General features: G+C 45.6%; 1 protein-coding gene across 4 annotated transcripts; it reads right to left on the bottom strand.

Annotated features, from left to right (window-relative positions):
- Nucleotides 1-11,274: 11,274 nt before the first annotated feature.
- On the bottom strand, nt 11,275-25,924 carry SALL4 (spalt like transcription factor 4). 4 transcript variants are annotated; one of them, XM_084537536.1, is made up of 4 exons: nt 25,761-25,924; nt 15,328-17,859; nt 14,394-14,701; nt 11,275-13,425 (listed from the first exon to the last, which is right to left on the bottom strand). In XM_084537536.1, the coding sequence occupies exons 1-4, from the start codon at nt 25,828-25,830 to the stop codon at nt 13,003-13,005; spliced, it is 3,333 nt and encodes a 1,110-aa protein (XP_084393662.1). In that variant the 5' UTR covers nt 25,831-25,924; the 3' UTR covers nt 11,275-13,002. The 4 variants fall into 4 exon arrangements, with proteins under 4 accessions (XP_084393662.1, XP_084393664.1, XP_084393665.1 ...); XM_084537538.1 differs by lacking the exon at nt 25,761-25,924 and adding an exon at nt 25,275-25,322; XM_084537539.1 differs by lacking the exon at nt 25,761-25,924 and adding an exon at nt 23,049-23,127.
- Between the last annotated feature and the right edge of the window lie 92 nt (nt 25,925-26,016).

Here is a 26,016-nt window from a genome sequence, read left to right as displayed (position 1 = left end):
TTTACGCCGCCCCCCGCCTCGCCCCCTCGGGGTCCCGACCCCCGGCACCGCCGTGCCCGCAGCCGAGGCCCCCCCAGCGGGCAGGGGTGTGGGGGTGTGGGGGCGCCCCGAGCCTGCGCCCACCTCGCACCCCACTCGTGCAGGGCCCGGGGACTGTCACCCACGCGTAGCAGCGCTCGCTTCTGGGTCCTGACACGGATTTTCTCCGCAAATCCAGGCAGAAATTGTTCCAACGTGTCCGCGCTGTTTGTGACATTTTTTTTTTTTTTTTCTGTAAAATCACCTAAATAAACTCTCCATCATAACTGGGTGTACAAACCAGATTCCAATAAAGCGCTGGACAGCAGCAGCTGAGACTGAAGAGATTTGTGTCTGCTTGGCCTGTGTGGGTTTTGTCAGACAGGGACACAGCCACAGGCCTTCCCACAGCTGCTTCGTGTCCCTGCCCCAGCCCAATGGGTCATCTGCCAGCTGCTCCGTCCTCTCCATCTATCTCACTTCACTCCACCTCTCCCATTTCCACTGCATTTTCTGCCTGCCGTCTCCATATCTTCACCTTCTTCTTTGCCATAAACAAGGAAGCAAAGGAACCCTTCAAGACCCACACACCTTTCTTGCTGCTGACCTTGTTCTTCATTCAAACGTGAAAAACAAAATTCCCAGTGGCAAAGATGTACTTCATAACGAAGACTGTGAAGTGGTACTGTCGTGGTCCCAGTTAAATGATGTATGCATTGCTAGTGATGTTGTTGCAAAAAAAAATGGGCAAGACAAATGCTCCTATACAACATCCTTTTTAAATGTTAAAAATATCTAGAAAGCCGCAAATAGGGAAGTCTAACAGGGCTAATGGTATCTGGTCAGCCACCAGAAATAGCCATGATAGCCTGGTGGAAGCTTGGTGAAAGTCAGCGGAGAAAACCAACAAGTGATTGAGAAAAATCTCAGTAATCAAAACAAAGGGAAAAAAAAACCTCCAAATTCTGTAACCAGCGAGGCAATGGCTCTGTGTCCCAGTGTGACATCTGGTTGGTGCGGATCCAGCCTGTAGCCCTTACACATCACTTCCTCCTGCTTCCTTGTGCCCCTGCACCACGTACCTCGCTGTGTGGCTGCACTCTAAATCAGCTTGGCAAAGTGACTGCTTTTACAAAAAACATCTGTCTGGGAGAGTGCCGTTATGTCTTTATTTCACATCCCATGGGAAGTTGGATGAGAGCACAGCCTGTGGGCAGCCGGGCAGCTCAGGGAGCATGCCGCTGCACCAGGACCTCACCTCCTGGGGAATCACAGCCTGGGTGTTGAATGCTGGCTATAACCAAAACCTTGCCTGCACTGAGCACTGGTTGTGCCCTAGGTGCTGACTGCAGCCAGCTGACGACAAGGTTATTGCCGGGTAATAGCGCTCCAGCTGCCCTGGCCATTGCCCGAAGTTTGCTCCTGCCGCCTGCACAGCAAATGTGCTGGAGGCTGTTGTTTGTGTCAGTGTAGCTCCTTCCTGTTTGAAACCACAAAGATTTACACCGGTGCACCTCTACAGATGGAGGAAATGCCCAGCGCAGATAAGGATCGTATAAAACAGAGCTACGTATCCATCACAGCCTCTCACACTGCAGTCCTGGTCACCACAAAATGTGAACCTCTTTCTAGAGCAAGGGCGGCTTTTCCTCTTCCATTGGCAGGCTGGTGGCAAAATCTTTCCCTTAACGAGTAACCTTCCTGGAAATGCTCACAGGGCAAAAACTCAGTGCCTACGCATGCAGCTGTGCCATGAACGCATGTGGTGCCACTCTGCTGCCCAGGCTGCCGGCACGCATCTGCCTGCACGGCCACTCCAAGCTGCTCGCTGTGCTGCCCAGCTAAAATGCCACAAGGACAGTGACCAAGAGCAGAGTGTGAGTAACCCACATGTCAGTTCAAAGTGTACGTTAGTTACAGAGTGTACTTTGCTACCATGTTTCATCTCGGGATCCTGGGCAAGAAAAATACATGTACATGATAAAAAATGATGAGTCTCATAATTAAGCAGCACTATGCAAGCATGTTGTGTACAGTAATATAAAAATTATGGCATTTAAATGACAGTCTTTAAAATACCTGTTAGAGACAAAATGTATGTATTCTGAAGGATGCAGCGCCTGTCCCCAAAGCTAACAACATGCATCCTAATCCTTCAGCACCACGTTCACTTCCTACAGTGTGGTAAGTCCTCTTTTCAATGTGAAATATTTGAGAAAATCATGTGATCTGCCAGTTTTGTTGTTCAAAAATATTTAATGACTTCTTTATAATACTAATATTTATTTTTTTTTTAATAATTTACTAGTCTTTAATGAATACTTATTTGAAAAAAATATGAGCGATTCTTCTCCTATAGAAGGAACAGAATTGCTTTGCAAGAACGCAGAGGAAAAACATGAGTAGAAGACATGCGTAGTGGTATCACAAGTGCTAACTCTTAGATCTTGTGCTTTTTTTTTTTTTTTTTGGTGGAAAGTGCCTAACATCAGAATGATGTAGACTAATAACACTTAAATGAAAACTCTGATTAGCATCTCACTAATGGTGTAATTTCATCTACCAAAAAAAATTCGTTAGCATAGCCAAATAGATGGATTTATTTTATTTTATTTTTTATTTTTTTTTACAATGAGAAGTTCTCATGCAAGAGAAAAAGAAAAAGGAAAATAAAAAGAGAAGAAAAAGAAAAAAATGTTTTTTTTTTTTTTAAAAAAAGGAAAAGAAGAACAAAGAATAGTGAACCCCATCAGCGTTTCTGGGTAGCTCTGTTTGATTTCCTGTCCTTGCTGAGCTCTAGCTCAGGTCATACTACGGATTACAACAGCACAAAAACTGCAGTTGTCATTTAATTTTTTTTCTGTACAGTTGCAGCAGTCATCCGGACATTTTGTAATGAGGACATTTCAGCAACGTAATTAATAGTTACACCAGTTTCAGGCACCACCACTGAGACTGTTTAGGTAGATATTTTCAGTGCTATTTGAGCTAGTGCAGTCTTATGCCAAGAAGACTATACTGTATTTCAATATAGTAATATCATGTTTTAATTTCTTCTCGATCTATCATTTCTATCCCCTCATGGGGGCAATAGAAATAGAAGTAGAAATCCCTTCTCCTCCTACAAACATTTCAGCTCATAAAACCCATTTATTCCATTTTTCTCATATTCAACTTCAGGAATAAAAAGCAAAAACAATATACATTATATATATTTAATGAGAGAAAATATACAATAATAGAATTCACTTCAAATGATAATGTAATAAAAGGAGCAACAGCAGCACCTAAACAGGATGTTTTATGTAACCAAAACTGTCACGAGTGTTATCACCATTGCCACAAAACCACTGGCCCTATGCTGTGACTGGCTGAAATGATAACCATAGCCTCAAGGCCTTTAGTCTCAGTCTGTATAATAAATAGAACTTCTCAAATATCAGTGTTACTTCTTTTGAGGTGAAAGTGGCACTGAATTTTAACGTTGCCAGCATTCTTTTTAGCACCACATTTTGGCCCTTGACGTCTGTGTGATTCAGGACAGAAATGAATGCCATCACTCCTTTATATGGAGTAGATAAAGGGATGCATAGCCAGGTTTACACATACCTGCATAATCAGCTAGTATGAATGTGGCAAACAGTGCCAGAAATCAAGCAATTGTGATTGTGCAGTCTACAGACTTGCTTCCACAGCATCTCAGGATTCAAACAAGCTTTCAGAGCCTTCCTTGAGGGGACTCTCATTTTCTGCCCTGTGTTGTAATGTGTTTGATTTTAGCTAGAAAATCACAGTGAACAATCTAGACTAGCCTGTAGCACAGCAGACTAAACCCACTTCTTGATATATTTCTTCTGTAGCATTAGCCTTGCTGTAAAGCTTTTGCATCAGATCTCACCATTCATGGCAGGTACGTGCTCCCCTGATTCCCAAACCTTTCATTTGCCTGTTGAGAAGGAATGCCCAAAGGAAAGCCTCCAGTCTAACTTCTCAAGGCTTGTTAAATCAAGTGAAATAAAGCCTGTTTTGGTTTCTCTGACGCCACTGGCTTGTTCTGTTGATGCTCTATTTTTGCAAGCAGAGAATTTGACAATTGCTAACTAAAATAAGCTAATTTGTTTTTCATATTTTAAATCATTATTATTTATTTTCCTTTTTACCCAGATAATTAAATGAAGACCATAGCAAACTGTTTTTTTTTTGTTTGTTTGTTTTCCCTGCATTCTTTTCATAGAGCAAATCTGGAGCACTTGATCTCCTCTGGGTCTGTCCTGTAGGCAGAATTTATCTAATGGTGCCAGCGTTTTTGTCACTGCACATTACATACCCTGTTTCAAAATCAGAAATCGGAAAGTCCAAGGTTGAGCCCCCATTTGTAATGCAAAGGGCTGTACAGATCTGCCAGGTGGTTGATTAGAATGATTTAGCATCTTTTCCCAGAGCAGGCAGTGCAAGCACACTTGTTTTGCAAGTGGGATTATATTTTATGCCCTGAATAGTCATGAGTCTCTTGTGGTCTGCCATTCAAGTTTGTGAAGACAAGTGAAAGTTCAGTCTTGCAAAGAACAGCCTGTGTACGTGACTGACTGCCCAGGGATGCCTGGACCATAAAAGGAATAAAGTTAAAATAATCTGATAATTTCAGTCCCCTTTCCTAACCACAAATGCAAACCAGCACTGAAAAATCAACATAATTTGTATTAAAAATTATTTTATACAAATAATTTAGATGCCAAATGCTTTGAATCACCTGTACATCAAGAAAAAATCAAGAACCATACTTACTGTAGTGGTTCTCCGTTCTTGGAAGAGAGCCTTCACACCCCATCCCTTTGCCCTTCTCCCCCACCCCATTATGCAGCACTGCCACCTCCTCTTCCTCGCAGCTCTGCATCCAGCTGCTCACCTGCAAGTGATACCTTCCCTGAGTGTTTCATCAGTCCTCATATAGAACCAGGTCTCTACCCTCCACCAACTAAAGAACATGTGAATAATAAGCTATTACAGGGCGGTGCCTAAATTCCTCCAAAGAGCAAGCCCTAGTGCCAGTTCCCCACTCAAACTGTGGATGTTAGCTTTGACGGTACGTTTGCAAATTGTACTCACTACCTATTTAGATGCTGTGATGCCATAGATTTATTCAGTTTTGGTTGCATTACTAAATAAATGATGGAGTCTTTTATGTATAGGACTCCTGTGTTTTCACCTGATGAACCCTGTAGAAGGTCACGATAGTAATATTCTACTTGACCTTTTATACGCTGGAAGAGCATTAGAGATTTGGGACTACATTAGCTTTTGCTTGTTTTGTTTATTGCTTCCCTGCCCACACCCCCACCCAACTATCCAATTAAAGGTAATTCTGACATCTAAAGAGACGGCTCACGTGTAACTGGTTGCACAAAATGCCAATGATTCCACAGGCAACTCAAATTGTGACACTAAGCTTTGTACCTATTATTACCTGATTTCACAACTGTGTGTTTTACAAATACCAGGATGCACCTTCTGAGTCTGAAAACATAACCGAGTGCAGATGGTATTTTCAGCTTCATTACGGAGCTGTGCATGCAGTGGCAGCATATGCAAGGCAGGCAGGTGTGCAGGAGCAGGGACTGGGTTGCCAGGGACTTGCAAACTCGCCGGCGTGCAGAAGCTGTGCAGCAGGCAGGCGGACGCTGCGTGCTTTCCCCATGCTACTGACTCATAGATGAGAAGGAAACAGGCAGCTCTGGTGAGGTGAAACGTCACCCTTGCGAGGCAGCACTGGGACAGACACGGGCTATTGCCTTCACTCAAAATAAGAGCAAACATGCAGAAGCTGCCTGCTCCTGGGGGGCACCGGCTGCACACGCACACCGTCATTGCCAGGAAGGAGCGTTTCTGTAAGAGAAATGCAAACATGAACAGGGATGCCAAAGCAGGAATCATTAGCAATATGGTATGCGTGTACATGTGCCCTAAGCCTACATGAGATGCATTCATCTTTTAAATTTATCTGTCAAGTGTCTGAACTCAGACAAGACTACTGCAATTAATTGGCAAGTTAAACACTACCAGATTATAATGCACTGTTAACACCTGCATCTCTGATCTGCACGGATGGCTTTGATATTATTTTTTCTTTTGACAAGTGGGCGATAGCGGATATCCTTTAAGCCTATATTTAATGAAGGCCTCCATAAATCCATCAACACTTGCTAAGGGAAACTACAATAAAGCTCATACTGCCATAGGCTCTGTTATCGAGGGAACATTTGGCATTCTCATAATGAAGCTGCAGAGCAGATACTTTTCATGTTGAGCTGAGGAAGTGCAGTATTTGTATAGGATCTTTTTCTTCCCTGCACAATTTTATGTTGCAGATCAAGAGGAAAACCCCTCAGTACCTAATTTTCAAAACGAGAATATTGTCAAACTGCCATTCACACAGGATGGCTGCTGAATATAAGAAACAAAGAGAGAAAAAGGTGCTGATTTTTAGAAAAATAAACACACATTTCATTTTGTTAGCTCTTGAAAAGATCTTAGTATTAACTTAATCTGTCGTATAAGCTGTCATCACACTGATTTTTATTTGTTACACATCCTGTGGGTGTGATTAAAAAAAAAAAAAAAAAAAAAGTAAAGCTTTAAACTGAGAATAACTCAGTATTTGTTTTACATTTTATGTTTGGAAATTTTACAAAAATATCTACCAAAAGTGATTATTATGACAGTTTGAAAGAACTGATAGGAGGAACAGAAGAATTGGTCATGAGGAAATCGGATTTTTTTCCAAATCTGGACATTGTGAGCTCAGAATATGTACCAAGATTTAGGTGCCCCAACCCTGCAAATTATTTGAATGTCTGCTTAACTTTAAGAACCTAAGAAATCAAACTGGCTTCCCTGAAACAACTAGTGTGGCCAAAAAAAAAATATGCATTTGGTATTCTGAACATACAGACCATGTAGGGACATTTTTTTCTGAAACAAATTTGCAAAATGGATCTCCAGGAGTGTAAGAGACTGTTAACCCAATTCAGTTAACTTGATTAAAAAGCATCCTCTGTCATCACGTCCATGGGATTGCAAAGCCATTGAAGATCTGGGAAGGTAATATCCATGAAAGGATTCCAGATAGATAGATTCTGCCTTACTGCACTAAGAATGCGAGTTATTTATCAGGCAGTTATCAGCCCCATGCATTCCTCCTGCACCTCCTTTCTGTTCAGCACGCACCACGTTTTGTGCAGCTGGCCCTCAGCTTCCCATAGTTTCATAAACCAGGTGCTTTGACTTTTGGTCAGCTCACAGCATTAATTTCATTTTGAAAGCTCAAATGAGCTTACTGAGGTACAGACAAATGTCTGAGACCAGTTGTAATAAAAACAGTATCTTATTTATGCTCTGCATAATATTTGCCCTTAAATCTATCTAAGCAAAAGCATAGAATCACCTTTACACAACAGTTACCAGTTTTCCAAAAAGGCTTTTTTTGTGCTGTTCAGTGTGTCTAGCTCAGCCAGACTGGGAGGGAATACAGAAGCATCCTGACCCACCACCAGTGCTCCCTGCGGTATCTACCTACCGAAGCCAGCCCCTGGCATCTGTGAGCAGCCGAGGAACATCTCCCTGAAGGCAGGCAGGCAGGCTTCAGCTTGCTCACTTTCCCTCCTCCAGCAGTCCCTGAGCGAGCATCAGTTTGACAGCAAACTTTCAGCAAAGATGGTTTTCACGCTTCCAAGTGCACAGAAGCAGCGACTGTGCTCCCTGCTCAGAGACACAAACACTGCCAGGGTGCGTTTGTATTCCTCGCCCTGCTTGAGGCTGTGGTCTTCAGATTTCACCCCATTTGTCCCTTTTGCTTTTGTAGTTCTAGGCATTGCATTGACATCACAGACAGTACCCCTGATTTTCCCTCACAAGTTTATATTCTACATTAGGGGAAGAAAAAAAAAAAAAGGTGTTTTCTAAGCAGAGGTACTTTTCAAGTTCCTCTGGCTATTTGAATGAGGATGGACTGCAACAACCCCTTAAAGACAAAAAAATGCATGAGGTGGCAGGAAGTTTCATTACATATAAGGATCCTTGCTTAACACAAATAGCTCAATATATGTAATAGGCAATGTACGTAACACTCATGGTAGTGCTCCTCACACAGTGGTTTCAAATGGGTACTTTTAATTATATAAACTACTGCTAGGTGCTCTGAGTTTTACTTGGTTTGTTTTTCAGTTTTCTTTAAAGAGACACTTTTATACAAGCTTTTAATAATGTCTGGATTTTGCCTCAACAAAGTATTGGAAAATAAGGCACACAGTGAAATCCACCTGTTCTCGTCCTGAATTGAGACATTTTCTGCACAAAGTAATTTAATCAAAGAAGTTAAGCTTTGGGCTGCAAGATGTGACAGACAGAGAGGCTAATAAAGAACTGTGAAAGCAGAGGGATGCTGCATTGGATTGGCTGCGATAGCCAGCACATAGTCCAGTTACAATAGGCTTCAAAAAGTATGGTTGCCAATAGAGCAGCATCTGTCAGACACCTTCTCAAGTAGCAGTGGCATTAACAAAGTCAGAATGCTACCAAAAAATACTACCCTTGATAGTAATTAACTAAAAGTTCATAAAATAAAAAACACGATAACAAAATGGATTATATTATAACACACAGGAGTGTGGAATTGACAGTTCCATTTTCTGCTTCTGAGTTATGTTTCCTGTCCTGCTGGGTGTGCAGAGAGAGACACTTTTCTAGGTCAGTGATGAATGTGAGATGGAGCCAAACGTGTGTCCAGCGCTCACCCACGCAGTGCCAAAGCAGAGCACTCGCGGCGAGGCTGCAGGCAGCATGCACAGGAGCCCTCGGAGCCCAACACAAGAGACTAAGAAAGCCTCAGCACTAGAGCAGGAATTGGATCACAAACGGTAATAAAGCCTCCTACCTAAATTGTTATTTTGCTAACACAGGACATTGTTTTTCCTAACTCCAAATGTACTACCAACTCTGCAATAAGCACAACAGCTTTCAACAGGAAAACATTACAAATGAATGCAATACTCGTCCCCTTTCCTTCATTTCAGCTTCTCTGCCCTCCCAGTGGCTCAAACACCTCAGCCAGGTCCTCTCCCTCTGTGGATGGATCAAAGCTCCTTGGCCATTTGTGCCTTGCTCCAGGTTGTACTTATCAGCCCTGAGGAGGCTCCCGCCTCCCCACTGCCAGCTGTTGGATCAGCTGTTGCTGAGTTCAGCCTGAAGAGACACTTATTTACGTGGTTTTAAGACAGTCTTGCACCTTGAAGCATACACTGACTTTTTGGAAACTTTTGGACAAAAGGGATAGGTTAAGGGAAACATTCCTCTTGAGGAACAGAGTCCATATATTACAAACCTAGCGCACTCTACTTCTTTTAAATCTATGCAACCTGCAAGTTCAAATTTAACCTTTTAAATAAGCCAATTTTACCTTATCTCAAATGAATAAGTATGCTGCTTTCAACAGCTCTGCCAAATCCTCTATGCAATGAGCTAAGTAAGCACTAACAAATAAGAACAGGAGAATCCTTCAGGCAAGAAGAGAGGCTGATTAGCAGAGACAGCACACATACCATGCTTGGTCTGCTCTCACACCAGTGCGGCTTTATTAGCTTCAGTAAACTTGTCCCTCATTTACAACAACATAGTGAAGAAAAGAATCAGCTATTTTAATTGTGAAGATGAAGTGTTGCTGTAAAGCATGCCCACTGGCCAGTGGGTGAGCTCCAGCATGCTGAGTGGTTAGCGTTGGTTCAGCTCTTGTGGGTAGGACAGCAGTTAACTCCCAGCCCTGTGTGCTCCAGAAACGCAGCCTCTGGTGCCACTACATGCAGCAGAAATACCCCAAGTACCCTGTGGCACGAACTGCTTTCTTCATGGTGACAGTCATTGGATGGGTCCCAGCCTTTCTTCAGGTCCTGTGCTAAGAGCCAGTGCAAGTGCTCCAGCCCCAAGCACCTTTGTCACCCAGCTGTGAGATCCAGCCGCAGGCACAGCAAGAGCTCGACACCATGGCCTGGAGGGTAAGCCCCCACAGCAGCACTTGCCAGGCCTCCTTGTTCATTCTCACAGCCATCCGCCTGGCTGCAGCACGTCCCAGCCACATCCACCCTAAACCCTGAGCAACCACAGGCTAGGAAGAACTATTTGACAAAAATCTCACCTTGGTTTCTCAAAGTACCCTGTTAGTTCATCTAGAGCAGAGCTTATACTTTAACTCCTACTTTATTCACTTCTCACCTCCACTTCCCACCTGTTCACCAACATAATTGTAAACAGCACACACCCAAATACACACTTATAGAGGGTAACAAAAAGGCAGTCAGAGCCCGCCTTGAGGTTAAACTTCAATGACAGCTTGCTGGCATGGGATGTGCTCAGAATCTACATTGAAAAAACCCCACACCTCAGGATCTGCAAGAATGAGGAGAGCAGAAGCTACTAACAGTGCAAACCCCCAGATGGCAGGTCTTCCTGCTAGCACAACTGTTTGTTTTCTCCTGCTACTGTCACATTTCCATTACATCATGACACCATTTAGTATTAAGTCTTTATTAGAGGCCGGCCTTGTTAGTACAGCCTGTCCTGAAATGAGGCCCCCTCTTCACCCTACCCCTGGTTGGCCCCTGCTAGCAATCAGATTTCCTGGTTAGGTTACAGTCAGAGACCTGCCCTACCAGTCCCAAAAACCCACTGCCTCCTCTTTCACACCACATTGTTCCCTGTGTGGCTGAAATCAGCCCCAAATGTGGTGCCCAGCCCAAGGTGCTTGAGGAATCAGGCACAACTGGAACATCAGCTCTGGCCACAAGCACATAAAGGGAGCCTGAGCACCACTGCTCTGTGCTTGGCAACAGTACCCATGCTAGTATGAATGCATGCGGACTACAGTTTGGTTTTACTTATCACCGCTTAAAGATCTCTTGCTATACTCCTCAACAGCAGTGGTTCAGGCTGTAATCACCTAGTTTCCCTTGAGCAGAAAGATTGTCTTCTCTTGCCCCCACCTATTTTGTCTTCTGGAGCTGTAGATCATTTGTATGTTTTATGTTTTCTACCTTCCAGCACACCTACCCTTTATTATCACCTTTAAATTGAACCCCAGTATTCCCAAATAATTGATCTAGGGCTTTAAGTAACAAAACAACAACAACAACAAAATCACAACCCAGGACTGCAACAGGGTACTGCATACTAACGTTGCTCTTCAGGAGACAAATGCATTACCAGAAGGAGTGTGAAAAAGCCATCCCAAAATTTATTCTCAAAATGTCAACAGAAACGCATCAGTAGATACTCAAAAACTACAGAGTTCTTAAAAGTCATACATTCACAATGCAGAAAACTTGACAATTGGGATGCCTTTTGCATGTTCTATGTAACAATATCCATATTACAGTGTAAACAGGTACTGGTATGTTCTTACTTACAAGTCCAGCAGGAAAGGCACAACTCGGCATACAGAGATCATAAGCAAGAATCAGGTGCAACAACATTACACAAACTTTTGGTAATCTGCATTTTTGGGGCCTTCCACAACAGAGACTGGACTTGATTTCCTGCAGTCAAAAGACTTCTTTCCATTGTTCAGTCCTTCCATACCAAATGCTCAGTTTCCAGTCTGGTTTAGATCCCATTACACATAGTTCCAGCAGACATTAGAGGAATAGTGAAAGGTCAGTCCAGTAAAGTCTTCAGGTGCTTCCACTAATACATCAGGTTTTGGTTTCAGATAGTGCATGGAAGCATCTGTTTGAATCTCAGTTCATTACAGTGGTCATTAATAGAAAAATAGACACTACATCTACAAAAGGAAAAAAATGAGGTAGATAACTTAGAATCCAGATGACCATCCCAGCAACCTTCATACAATACACATGGATCATTAATTACCATTTTGGCAGAATGCAAGTTCACAGACCACCAAGAAACTTAATGACCAGAGTAGGAATGCCATCCAAAAAACCCACAAAACATTTAACCTAAGCATGAATACTTCATATTTAAATACAGGTTTACACAGACTGATCTTCTAAATTACCCAAATTAAAAAAAAATTAAAAAAAAAAAATCTCTTGCTAAGGAAACCAGTTCCCATGCCTAATTGCAACAGTCACCTGAGATTCCTTGCAGAGCTTTTAGACCTGACTTCCCAAGGCAAGTCTTCCCTTTCAAGAGAGGAAAAAAAAAAAGTATATACATACCCACCCATGTTTGTTTGGGGCTCTTGGTATTGAAATAAAACATCTAGGAAAAACTGCACATCTTTGGAAGTAGGAGTTTTGGCACTACACTTGGAGAACTGTCCTAGTAGTAGTATTAAATAAGCAGCAGTCAACAATACAGAGAATCAATTCCTTAGAAGCAGTGATTAAAGAAAAACAGCAACTTCCTTTCATAGAACTTCTGAGGCAAAAAAAGGAATTAAAAAAAAGACTTTGTAGTTCTTATAGCTATTATAGTAAAAAGTACATTCAGAAACCACACAGAGCCAAAAATCCAAACAGAAAAACTACTTCTAAGAGGGTGGCAGACATTCTAGGATATTTACCCGCATTAATAGTTTTCATTTCTCATCAGTAAATATAAGCTTTTCCATCAACAGTAGGTTGTTTCCACTCTATTCAAAACCCCCAAGTATTCCACTCTAAACAAAGAGGTAAATATTCTAACCTTTGGAATTTCAAGTTGTAGAAACTTCTGTAAGGCTGTACACATTAAAGTCACACATAAGAACTACTTTGCAAGACCCGCATCTTTCCAAATAGAAGGAAATCCTATTCTTTATTATTTACTATTTGCAAAGCAATATCATGATTGTACTCTGGGCAACTCTTACAAAGACAACCATAAAATCATTTGCACATCAATAGGAAAATAGGAGGCTGAAGTGGAATCTCTTAAAAATATATGTTTGTGTATATATATCTTTGTTCTTTCTGTACGTCAACTTCACTAGAGTTTCTAGCTAACAGCAATTTTGTTCTCCTCCATGAAATGAGGGAACTGATGTTTTGGCACGTTGTCTGCAGCAGCACCACTGGCCTTCTCCGTATCAGAACCAGTCCCAGACTGGGTCCCATCTATTTTGGAAACCGTAGCAGTATTTATTGCCGAACCACCCCCAATGGTGACTGGAAGGGTAGGTAAGCCACCGCTCTGGATCACCGAGATCTCGTTAGTCTTCATTGCTATGCCATTGCTGAGTACCGCTGCATACTGATTCCATACTGTGGGGTCAATGCTCACTGAAGGAGGCATTATATCCTTTGGAAACATTTCAGATACCTTCTTGGGATCATTCCCCAGCAGAGCCATGGGGTTATCAATTGAAAGCCTTCTTCCCCGCCTGGCAGAGTTATTCCACATGTGAGTTCCTACATGGACCTTTCAGAGGGAGGAAATAAGTAAAGAGAATCATTAACATAGCAGTTCTTTTATGAAAAACCCGAGTTCTACTTTGCTTGCAGCTAAGCTGCTCAGAAGATACACATACTCAGTGCACAAAGGTAAGTATTTAGGCTGGTTAGTTCTTGTATTTGTCCTCAGCCTTCCATGTGTAAGAGAGCCTCATCAGCTTTATATCACCATGGCTCTTTAGAGTTTGCTACTGAAATATTTGGAGGACTGGTTTCTTACGCTTACTTTAAGTGACATTGGCATTCTAGCCACCCAAGAAGAGCCACACTTGCTGTGAACAGACTGCACTGAAAAAATACTAGTTGATGAAAAAAACACCAAGGAATATGGAAGAAGCATTACACCTAGACTAAAAGCTTCGGTGCCACAACACAAACCGCTACTGCTTCCTGCAAGCAATTGCTCACAAACTGTAAAGCTGGATGTCCTCCATCCCCATCAGCTTTTATGCAAGAAAACCGAAGAGCTTTAAAAGGTTTCTCACAGGAACAGAAAAGCCACTGTATGACAGGGAGTTGCAACTTGGAGTAAATAGATTTGCAGTACTTCTCTAACTTGTCCTGCATGATGTTCCAAACCATGCAGTGAAACACATGTATTCTGTAAACATCATTTTGTATCATTTAAACTACAAAAAGACTGTCTTGACAACTCCAAATCCAAACAGAAATCAAGTTATTGGCTTAGTAAAGGCTAAACCTCTCCTTCCATCATAGGAAGAAATCAAAGGCTGCAGCAGACTTATGGACAGTTTAGCAAGCCAGCTGTGTGAACAAACTCAGGAAGGGAGCAGAAGTTAAAGATGACCATTTGAAGAACTACAAGAAAAAAATCTAAGATGTCCCCAAAGGCAGGACAAATGTTATCAACAGTCTTTTCCACTCCTGTAAGACTTTCCCCAACAAAAGGGAATCCCAACCCAGGAGATGGCTTACTTTCAGGTTTCCTTTCGTTGTGAAGGCTCTCCCACAGATGGTGCAGGCAAATGGCTTCTCACCGGTATGGGTCCGTTCGTGAATCTGCAGGGCACTGGCAGAGGAGAAGTTCTTCCCACACGTAGTGCAGATATGCTGTTTGGCTGGACGGCAGAATTTCGGTCGTGGCACGAGGAGAGGGGCAACACCAGGGGAGAGAGCTGGTGGGCCAATGAAATGGCTAGTGCTAATGGGACGCTCGCTCGGCATTTCCATTTTTATGAGGGCTGGTGGGGCCCTAACAAAAGCAGCTGGAATACTAGTTCGGCCTGGAGAGAAAGAACAGATAGATAACACTTATCCTATCTCCTATGGCCAAGCTTAAATCTGGCTGAGATACCGAAGTCCTTGCCTTTGGAGCTGCACATACCCGAGCAGCACACTTGCTGAGCCCTGTAAAGCGATGCAGTAGGGCTGCTACTAGGCTCAGGAAGAAGTTGACTTATCCCTGGTTTTGTTAGTGAGCTTAAGAGTTCGGAAGCCTCACTTTCTGATCAAATTTAGGTCAACATCAGCTTCAATGCTAAAGAGCTCAAAACCCCCTCAAAATATTCCAGCAACATGCCACTTTTTTGTTAAATGCTTTTCAAGAAACACCAACATGTATCTTTAGAGAGCTACAGGGAGCTACCAGGCAAGTCCATGAAAGGCAGTAAGCGCATAGCCTGTCTACTTTTAGGACCTCTGTACTTCCCCTTGCAGGAGAGGACAGCACTTAAGTCTTTTAATTTTGAGTCTGAGTCACAAAAATTCCCCAGGGCATGCACTCCTTTGCTAACAGAGAAGGAAGAGGAAAACCAAGGTGGTTTTGACTCCTGTTGATCCTTTTAGAGAAGGACTTCCTCCAGTACTATTCCCCCACCCCAAGTTATTGCCAGCATCTCGAATTACTCACCATATTCTCCATTTGCAAAGTGTAAGCCAGGTTCTTCTTTAATGACCTTCCGACCAATATTGCCGTAAGTTAAATCCAGAGCAACAACTCCTTCCATTTCTCCTGAAGCATTCTCATGACCCTCTGATTTATTTCCTGTGCCTGCGTCTTCCTGACTGTTGAAACTAGGTGACTTCGACCTCACACTCTCAGCTTGGCTGTTGGCTGGGGACAAAGCCTGGATGGATGCAGACTCAGAGGCAGCAGGACTCCTGCCATTCTGGTAATCTGGATCTCCTGCCACAGAAGATGAATCATTTGTCATGCCATCACTTTCTGCAGAACCATTGTCGCTGGACTTCACACTGCTTTGCCGTTGCAAGTTCAAAGCAGAGCTGACAATCTTCATTTGATTCTCCAGTGCTGCAATACCAGAGAAGCCAGATGCCGTGGCTGGAGATTCTGATTGTGCATCATATGGAGTAGGAGGTTTTGAGGAACTCCTAGGGCCATCCTGAGACTCCAGGTCTTCTTCCATCTCTATGTTCTCCACGTTCTCATCTGGGCGGCTGATGTCTCCGTTCTTCTCAGCTGCAGCAGGATCCACATCAGTGTTGTCAGAGGTGTTTTCGGGTATGGGTGTATTAGGTATCTGTCCCCCCATATGCATGCGGATGTGCTGCTGCAGCACAACTGCATTTGTAAACTTCTTCTGGCAAATAGGACACGAATGCTGCATCTTCAGAGGAGTATTGGCTCGGTGGACACCATAGTGAGTTTTAAGGTTCCCTTTAGTGGAGAAGGCACGACCACAGATCTTACACTTGAACGGCCTCTCTCCAGTGTGAGTACGATAATGCATTTTGAGGGAGCTCTGACAGCTCAGCACTCTGTGACAGATCAGACACTCATTGGGGTCAGCAGTGGATTTGTCTATGTTTTCAACCAGCTGCTGAAGCTTTGACGTTTCAGAGCCTTGCTCGTTGGACCCACCAGCGTTGAAGATGCTCGCGCTGCAGGCAGCTTGTGGTGAACTCAAGCTCTGCTCTGTTCCTGATTCGTGACTGACTGCCCCTGATGAGGAAGAGCCACCTTCACTTTCTGGAGAAGGCCTTGACTGCAGGTCACCGGAGAATGTACTGGGCAGGGACTCCTTGATGCCTGCTAGGTTGGACACATTCTGAGGTGTGCTGGTGGCCGCAGAGGTAGGCAGGGTTGTTAGGAGAGGTTTGCTATCCACGATTAGGTTGGACTCATCCAGTGGCACAGACATCCCGTAAGGGATTCCGCTGCTAGTGGGAACATTGTCCAGGTGCTCAGGAACCGGGTACGGATTCATCTTTATATGGGGATATTTGTCTTTGTGACGCTGAAAATGCACTTTAAGGTTTCCTTTGGTTGTAAAGCGGTTGCCACAAATGTTACACTTGTAGGGTCTCTCACCGGTGTGGGAACGGAGGTGAATCTGCAGGGCACTGTCATTGCCAAAGACCTTGCCGCAGAATTTACACTTGTGTTTGAAGAACGGCTCTTCTGCATTCGATTTGCTTTCGGAAACGCAAATATTGGGAGGTTTCCCCTTCACCCTCTTTGAGGAGTCTATTACAGAAGAAACAGCCGAAAGTGGATTTTGGAAGATGACGGAGTGGGAGGACTGAGGTAGCAAAGGATTCGGGAACCGAGAAATAGAGCCAGGGAAGCTTCTGCTTGCCTCCGGCTTCAAGGGGAAGGAGGAGGAAAGCCCGGCAGCTAGCGAACCAGCAGCCGCAACGCCAGTGTTAGAATGAGGTAGTTTTCCTTGCTTCAAGGATTCCAGTGATAGGCTCTGGCTTCCAGCTTTTTGTCCGATTAAAGCAACAGCAGCCGACAGCTGCTGAGACATGTGAGCACCCAGAGCTTTCAGTGGATCAGCAGCAGCGGCTATAGAAGGATGCAGGGCATGGGGAGCCATCATGGCAATCTGAATGCGAATTTGCTCCGTCAGCTGGATTTGCTGGAGCTGCTGCTGCTGCAAACACACAAGCTGCTCCAGGATCATCGGAATAGCATTAAAACTGGCTGCTGAAGAAGAGATGGCATCGGAGGTACGCTGGTTCACAGCCACTTTAGTGCCACGTATCGTCTGCAAAGTCACATTAGTGTTTGGTACTTTGGATTTTGGTAGATAGCTTAGCCCAGGAGTCGCAGGCGCAGCAGGGGGTTCTATTTTAAGGTACATTCCTCCTACCGATTCAGCATCCATTTTTCCTTCTCTCTTTTCCGTAGAGCCAGTGCAGCCCTTTGCCTGAGTGTCTTTGCGTGTCCTGCTATCCATTCGGTCACTTGGGAAGCTCCCTACAGAAGCTTCAGAGAAGCTTTCAGGAGGTACTGCTCCCTCACTGTCATTCATGATTAGGACAGGTGGATTTTTAGTGCAATTTTTCTTATGCTCAAGGAATTCAGAGAGATCAAAGAATTCTGCACAGCATTTCTCACAGATTTTAGTTTCCTCTGTTCGGCACCTTTTGGAACTCATTTCACCATCTCCGTCACCTGGGACGTCTTGTGGACTCCCTTAAAATAAAAAGAAAGTCACATCGTTAATAGCTCAGTTTAGACTGACTTTATCAGAATTTCAAGTTAAGATACACGACACTTTTCAAGTGTCAAAAATCAAGTTTGCAGATTGACCAGAAGTCCTATGCTGTTTTGCTACTATTTCATTGGCAGCCCCCAAGGAAATCTACACCGCAGTTCTGTTTCCCATAAAAACAATAAAAAAGTCTCAAGGCTTGAGGGAAATAAGTTTGTTGAAAATCCTTTTTATGTCCTTTAAATCCCTTTTTCTACCTTTACAGGTAGAAATGGAACAGTGGAACAAGTCAGCTAGTCCCTACAATACAGCTAAATGGAATATGACCTAATCAAGACAGAAGGCATCATTACACAGGAAAAAAATGATTCTCATAAGCTTAGTTCATGTGTTTGGTTTTCTTTTTTTTTTTTTTTTGAACATCACCTCAGAATTCATAGTTAACGGTCTCAGAAGCTCATATGGTTGTTAAAAAAAAAGAACTTCAGAGCAGTTCTTAATGATACACTGATACATTGAATGACATTCACTCCTCCGTTACGGAGGTAATTGCTACCAAAGAGGGCTGACAGAAACAAAATTTGAGCCCAATATTAGCTTTTAAACACTTCAAAAGCCAACTCACGTGGAAAAAAAATCCTCTATGAAGTCACAGAAGTAAAGAAAAGATGATTAACTTACAAGAACCCCACATGCAAGAATAAGCTTATGTTGATACTGACAATTACTAGCAAACTAGTAGGCCTGCTTGCAACACTCACGAAGCAGTTCCAGACACAGTAAGGATGCTGGATTTAGTTGTGTTTTTAACTTGCCCCCCCCGCTTTTAGGGAGGGGGAAGGAGAGCAAAGCCAGCCTGCAAGTCCACTCCTGCCCTCCCTCCGCCAGTGCCCCACCGACTGAGCACAACTTGCACGCAGACATGCAGAAAACATGATTCAGGGAAATATAAGAATGGGAAGAAAGGTTAAGAGAAATTCTAAACCAAAACAGGATGTTTTTGCTCAATCTAGCCATCTTTCAAACAAACACACAGAGCTCGAGGCGGGTGGGTGTTTGGGAGCATGCAGGAGGTAAAGCCTGAGGCTTGTAGAGCTGAGGGGGGAGCACGGAAGACCTCAGATAATTCACAGCCCACACCAGGTGAAACGTCCTGTAACTCACAGTAATTGGTCCCATTTTAATGGGTGTCAAGGGTGTAGTAACCAAGTGCCTCACTGCCCCTGCTCGCCTCCCACACGCACACACAGTCAGGGGCACTCTGCAGGCCTCAGTCAACAGAAAATTCGTACTACAGGGCCTCGCATTTGGGGCCTGCACCTCCAGTAGTTCACCCCAGGGCTTAGCTCTGATTCCACGCTGCTAGCCCACACTGTCTCAAAAATGGAACCAAAGACTCTGCAAGCAGAGGAGCTATTTGCGGCTTTCATTTTAAAGGTGTAACTGAACCGCACATCTGATACATGTGTATATCCTGTACATGGCAGGGTGGAGGACGAGCATGTCCAAGCAACAACCTGAGCACGTTCACTTACTGTTTCAGGGAAGTGTAAAAGCTCTGTGGAGGAGGATATTGTAAACTTTGACATTTGTAAGGGTAACGAGAATATTACATACTTTATAAAGATGGATAGATATAGCCAACTAATCAAAACTTCAACTGCTTGATGTGTTGACTGGTGGAAAGTACGTGTTAGTTTTCTTTTAAAAAATAAATCAACTACAAAACACAAATAGAGGCCCCCTTATGCTACAGTCTGCAGAGCAATACATCCAAATCTGTACGTATGTAACCTTGAAATTTGTGGTTAACAGAGTTACAAGTCAAAACTGCCTTCGAGTGAGGAGAAGAAATGTTCTTGGTACGTCCATGATCATAACCATTCAGATCACTCATATCCAAACAGTCCTACAGGGAGACCGAAACACTTTTTTCCCCTCCCTCCTTCAGCCAAAACAACCCTCATAAATGAAGGTAATGAGAAGAAAAGCGTGTTTTTTGCATACATTTCCCACTCCAAATATTAAATTGATGCCTCTGAAGTTAATTTAACTATGGACAAAATCTACTCTGCTATTTAAGTACAAGAAGTACATGATGCAGAACTTAGTCAATAAATAGGGTCGACTGAGGTCAAGACTGAATGTGTTTAAATTCCCATCTTCGCAAAAGTGTGAGCAGATAAAATGGGAAAAAAAGTACTAAACAGTGAAAAAAAAGACAGTAAGTTTTCATAAGTATGCTGCACACCGACTCCAGGTCTTCACTTGACTATTTTCATAACTATTCCCATACAATAGGTACTTTACAGACCACAGCCTAAAACACCAAAACATCTTTTCCAAATCCTTTATCATTTAAGGTTTTAACTTTCTCTGTGTTGCACAGTAACGTTAGGTTTTACTTTAGAAAACACAAAGCTTTCTTCCAGTCTCTCTCATCTGCAAACACACGCATTTCACACTGCAGTTTGCACCTCCGTGGTAGCAATGCAAAACGCTTCAAGTGGAACAGAAACGGCTGCATGAAAGACTGTAGCCCACCCCAAGGAGATATTCCAGGATAACTATGTCTAGACAAGTCCTCAAACTTTAACTGCTTCAAAACACATGATCGTTATTTATCCCCTTCCATTGGGAGTACCTTATTTTTCCACTGATAAGACCATACTAAATTCAAAGCCCTTTCCTCCCTCTCCACACAACAGTCCACCTTCCCCATTTTTCTTACACTGAGGAGCTCCAAAAGTGACTTTTTTGGTTTTATAAGCAAGCTGCCACCTCAGAGGGCATCTGCAGTAAGCTGCAGGTACGCATGTTGGGAAAGCAGCCTGCCTGCAGCCACCAGCGCTGTCACTGCCACATTTTAGTTTCCAGTTCCCCTGTTTGACAGTGAGGCACTAAGGGAGGACTCCAAACAAATTCAATTCCCAGCTTGTAGTGACTTGCTGCATGACAAGCAGGGAAGCATTATGCCTTATTTTCCCTTCCACCTCAGCAAAATTGAGCATAATGCTTCCCCTACCTTAAACATTTTGTTTTTAAAAGACGTAGTAGAAACAAGGTGCTTGCTTATTGTGCCGTAGCTGTAATAACAAAGCAGCAATCAACTGTTTAAAGAAACAAAACCTATCTCTATAAACTCTTCATCTCAATTTATCATAGAATATCCAAGTTGGAAGGGACCCACAAGGATCATCAAGTCCTTTGGGGACCACTTTCCCCCCAAACAAAAAAAAATGAGGTTATGTGTCTGAGAGCGTTGTCCCAGTGCTTCCTGAACTCCAGCAGGCTCAGTGCTGTGACCACTGCCCTGGGGAGCCTGTTCCAGTCCACCCAGCCCTGCAGGAGTGCTAGGCAGCCAGCAGTGCACCCCACTCACCCCAGCTATCACACACGGGTGTAGTGGGCTTAATCCCAGGCTCCCTCCCTGCCCAGAAGCCTCCCCGTGCATCTGCTGCCAGCTCAGCCCAAATACTGTAAGAGCACCGGTGGAGGAGCGAGAGCCCTGCCAGAACAATTGCTCGTGCACTCAAGTTAACCCTCTCCAAAGGCTTCCCAGGGATAGGACTTCTTTTTTTTTTTTTTTTTTTTTTATCTCCCCACCCCCGAATTTCAGGAATGTTATCTCTCAGCATCTAGTTATCCAATAAGTTAGAAGAATGCAGTAAACCCAGCAGGGGGGTTAGATTGAATCACTGGCAAATGGATGGAAAAAATCCACTATTGTGTAGGACAAGGCGGTCATCGACAAGGAGGGCTGATAAAATCCACACAGCTCAAATTAATTTATTTTTTTTGAGGGAATGAGTAAAAGAGTGAAGTAAGCCTTATCTGGTTTGATTTGATTTCAAAAGGGTGCTGCTGGTCTACCACTCATCTGAGCAATTAGTGACCTAATTTTTTTCTACTGTGAGAAGATTATTTCACCTGAATGAGGTGGAAAACCCGTTGTTTTTTCCCCCCCCCTTTCTTTTCCCCCTTTTTTTTAAAGTTTAATACCTCTGGTGAGTTTACTTTTTCCCCCCTACAGGCTAGGGGGGATCAATTTCTAATGCTTTACAGTAACCACGTACTTCCACGTATTATTTCGCGAAGGATCAGTAAGCATCCACTGCAGCCCCAGTTCTGCCATCAGCTCCCCTCAGGCATGGTGCTTCCCGTACTTCCCCCCTGCCCTGTTCCCAGCTGAAAAGCTGGGGCATTTCAAGAACATTAAACTGTCCCAAATTTCCTTTCTTCCCCTACTCCACTTCAAGTTTTAACCAATAAACGTTTGTTTGAGTTAGCAAATACGTGGCTAATGACTTACAGAATTATTTCAAAGGCCTCGATGTTTTCTATCCTGAATTTATCAGCAGCACTTTTGCACCCAAGAACAAGCAGAGCTGCCCCTAACCATTAGGGCTTCCCGTGTTTTCAGGTTTTGGCCAGGCATTTCATTACCTACCTCCCGAGTCACCCATCTGAGCTCTGCTCACCCACCTACCCAAGAGGAACACCCGGCAGAGGACAGAATAATGGTGCACAGCCCCATGTGAGCGAGCGGCCCTAAAACCCCGAGGAAAGCTCCAGGCGAGCAGCACTGCCCCCAGCCCCGGGCACAGCCTCCAGTGCAAGCCCCCAGCCCCACTCCACCTTCCAAGGCCGCTTTTAAAAGCTTTAAACCCCCAAATTCCTGGACAAACCCCTTGGAAAACGTCCACGGGTTACCTGCCGGGGCACAACCGCGGCCCCAGCGGCGGGGCCGGCCGGCGGGGGGCACTCCCGTCCCGTCCCGTCCCGCAGCCTCCCCCCGGGACCCCCGCCTCAGCCTCCCCGGAGCTCAGCCTCCGCCGCCGCGCACCCACCTGCGCTTCGCATCCCCGAGCATCACCCCCCTTCTTGGGGCTTTTAAGGAAAAGGTGGGGGGGCTCCTCCAGAGGCTGCGGGCAGCCCAGCAGCCTCCCCCCCGGAGGCAGCGGTAGAGGCCGCCCTCGGCCCTACCTGCTCGGCGGCGGAGCCTCCGCGGCTCTCGGTCCTCCCAGCGGCGCGGCCGCAGCTGGAAGCAGGGCGGCCCCGGAGCACACTTAACACTAGTACAGTGTTTAAGACCCGGCTAAACGGCGCAAACCCCGCTGCCAAGGTCAATTGCATGAGAGTCCTAATTGTGAGCCTGACATCAACTTACCACCCACGGCAAGCGGGAGGAGGCAAAGGTTAGAGCAGCAGCTCTGTCAAAACGTCACATGCCGCCGAGCCCAGCCGGGCTCCGGCACTACAACCACTCTAATGTTTCACTTACGTAAAAGGAAAAACAAGCGGGCATCGCCCACCCCCGGGCACCCTCACCCTTCACACCGCTCCCGGGTCCCCCCTGTCCCGGCCCGACTCAACCTTATCCCGCTCCCAGCCCGGCCAACGGGCGAGTTCCGAGAAATAATAATAATAATAATTAATAAAAATCAGAGCAGCACTACCGAGCAACTTCGCTCTCCTCCTCGCTCAACACCTCCCTCGCGGCATCAACACGGCTCGACCTGAGATTGGAATTAAGGGAGAATCTCCAATTTTTTTTGTCCGGAAAAAAAGTTGCCGGTTCATACTGTATTTTTAAGAACGAACCCGATTATTTTTTTTTTTTAATGGCAGCAATCCAACACAATGGGCATTTTCAAGCCCTTTGTGAAAATGCTAATTTTCGCTGTGTAGTATTATTCTCCGGTGACCACCTGCTGATTTTTTTGACCTGTTAATTGATCCTCAGGTTAGCAGAACCGTTTCTCAACGTGCCGCATTGTTCGCAGAGGTGGGTCCCAAATCGCTTTGCACAAAAAAAAGGAGCACTTGCGAAGGAGATAAGGGCTTGATTTTATTATTACGATTGTGTATATACCCGATAATGTCCCAGACAAATCCCTGGGCTATTTCGACTTTGTTATGCAGCTTCATCACTTGGTATTTACGGACACACCTGGAGCGGGGAGGACGGGGCCGGGCAGGGAGATTTGCGGGCGATAAGAGCCGCGGGTGTCGCAGCCGCGAGGTGGCTCTCCGAGAGCGGCCACCGACACCGGGGGTGGCACCGGGGGGCCCCCGGTAGCGCCGCTCCCCTTGCGGCGAGCGCCGCGACCCCAAAAAGGAGCCCCTACCTCCACCCCCCGGGGCCCATGCAATCGCTGCTCCGGCTCCTGGAGAACGGGGGGGTAGTTTTCATCCAGAGTTTTGTTGTTAAAAAGAGAAAAAATAAATAAAAAAGCCCCCCCACCAAGCGCACAGCAGCTGCCCGCTGCCCAGAGGAGCGGTGCGGAGCGACCCTCCCTCCCCTCCCCGCACGCCCCCCCGCCCCAAGCGGGCCGCATCAGGAGTTATTAACCCTTTTGTTTCAGCGCAGCCCCGGAGGTGCCTTTCCAGCAGTGGGCAGAGATTTACATGTGGAAACATCACCTCCATCCCCCAACCTAACCATATGCACAAAGGAAAACAGTCATGCATTAAACATGGGATTTATTGCCTTCTGGCCAGCTTGCCGATTCTTAAGTCACCATTAACCGGACCCAACAATCGCACATTTCGAATCAAAGAAGAGAGGGGGGAGGAGGAAAAAAAAAATTTAAGAGCCCGAACCTCCTGCGGTTTGGGAATCAGCAGCTCCTGTAACGTGCGCTGGTATCGATCAACTCCAGGCACGGAAAAACCCCACACGAAACCAGCCCTTTAAAAAGGCAGAAACCCCCCAAAAGTTCGGGGGGGGCACCTACAGAAGTACTCGGTCTGCTAAGACCCAGCCTCAGCCTCCCCTTCCCCACCCGCGACGCGCCCCCACGCGCCCCCCGGGGGTCGCAGCGCCTGTGGGGGCCGAGCAACCTCCCCCCGCGGGGAAGTGCCCCTGAAACTTGCCCCCCACCCCCGGCCACAAGGGTGTTAACAGAAGGGTGAGAGCCCCTGCCCGAGCCCAGGGTGCCGGGACGATGCTGCGGGGCACGACCGCCCCGACCCTTCCCCGCTCCCATGGGGAACAGGGGCAAACAACTGCTCCCCCTCCACCCCTTCCCCTGCACGCCCACCCAGCGCTCCGGGATAATTTTGAGTACAAATCGAGACTTTTCCTCTTCCCTTCGCAAGAGAGTGCTGCGAGCTCCCCGAAAAGGAGGCACCGTGATTTGCGGGAGCACAAATTCCCCCCCGCCACCCAAATACAAAGCGCTCACGCACACCCCACATTAGCTCACCGGAGTTATTTTAGGAAGTCGGAAATCAAAGATGGCTGGAGGTCAAGCTACAAAAGGTCCAGGGCGATTGTGATCTCCAACAAAAATAGTCCGAACGCTTTTTTTTTTTTCTCGAAAAACCCCACAAAAAAAATCTTCATAGAACTACCGAGAAAGTCTTAAATAGAGAAATCGGGGAAACCTACCTCGAGTCATTTCCTACCCCTGAGAAGACGGTTCGCAATTCCTTCTCCTCTTCCCCCCCTTACTCTCCCCCCCCCCCCAAAAAAAAAAATCCTTTCCGCCCCAGGCAATTTGGGGTTCGCCTCCCGTGGGGCTGCGCCCCGAGCGCGCACCCCACGCGGGGACCCGCGCGAGTTCCGCGGGACCAGGGTGCCCCCGTGAGGGGGGTTGGAGAGGGGGGGGGGACATTGGGGGACCCCCTCGGGCAGCGCTGCAGGGCAGTCCCAAGCCGACACCCCCCCCCCCCCCCAGGGAAACACCGAGCCCCCCCAGCCCCGCGGAACAACTCCACAGAGATGTAAGCGCCCCAAAAAGCCAGCGAGGAGCCTGTGGGACCCAGGGTGGGGGTGAAACACGAGGGTTGAAAAATTCCCCCCCCCCCAGCAAGAGCCCCTCTGCCTCCTCCGCGCATCAGCAGGGCTGGGGGGCGCCGGGGCTGCGCGCCTTACCACTTGCAGCATCTGGGGGCTGCTCCTCGGAGTTGATGTGCTGGGGCTTCGCCTGCTTCCGTCGCGACATGGTGCACCAGCATCGGGAGCAAAATAGTAGCAATTATTTTTCCTCTTCACAACAAATTCCTAGAGTTGGGAAATTACCCCCATTGGGCGGAATGCGCATGTCAGAGTAATTATGATTATCAATAATGCATTGCGATTTATCATGGGTCCCTGACAGCTGATTGGCCTGAGTCCAAGGGCTCACAGA

Source organism: Aythya ferina (genome assembly GCF_964211825.1).
Source record: "Aythya ferina genome assembly, chromosome: 16".
NCBI lineage: Eukaryota > Metazoa > Chordata > Aves > Anseriformes > Anatidae > Aythya > Aythya ferina.
This window is presented reverse-complemented; position numbering and strand designations above follow the sequence as displayed.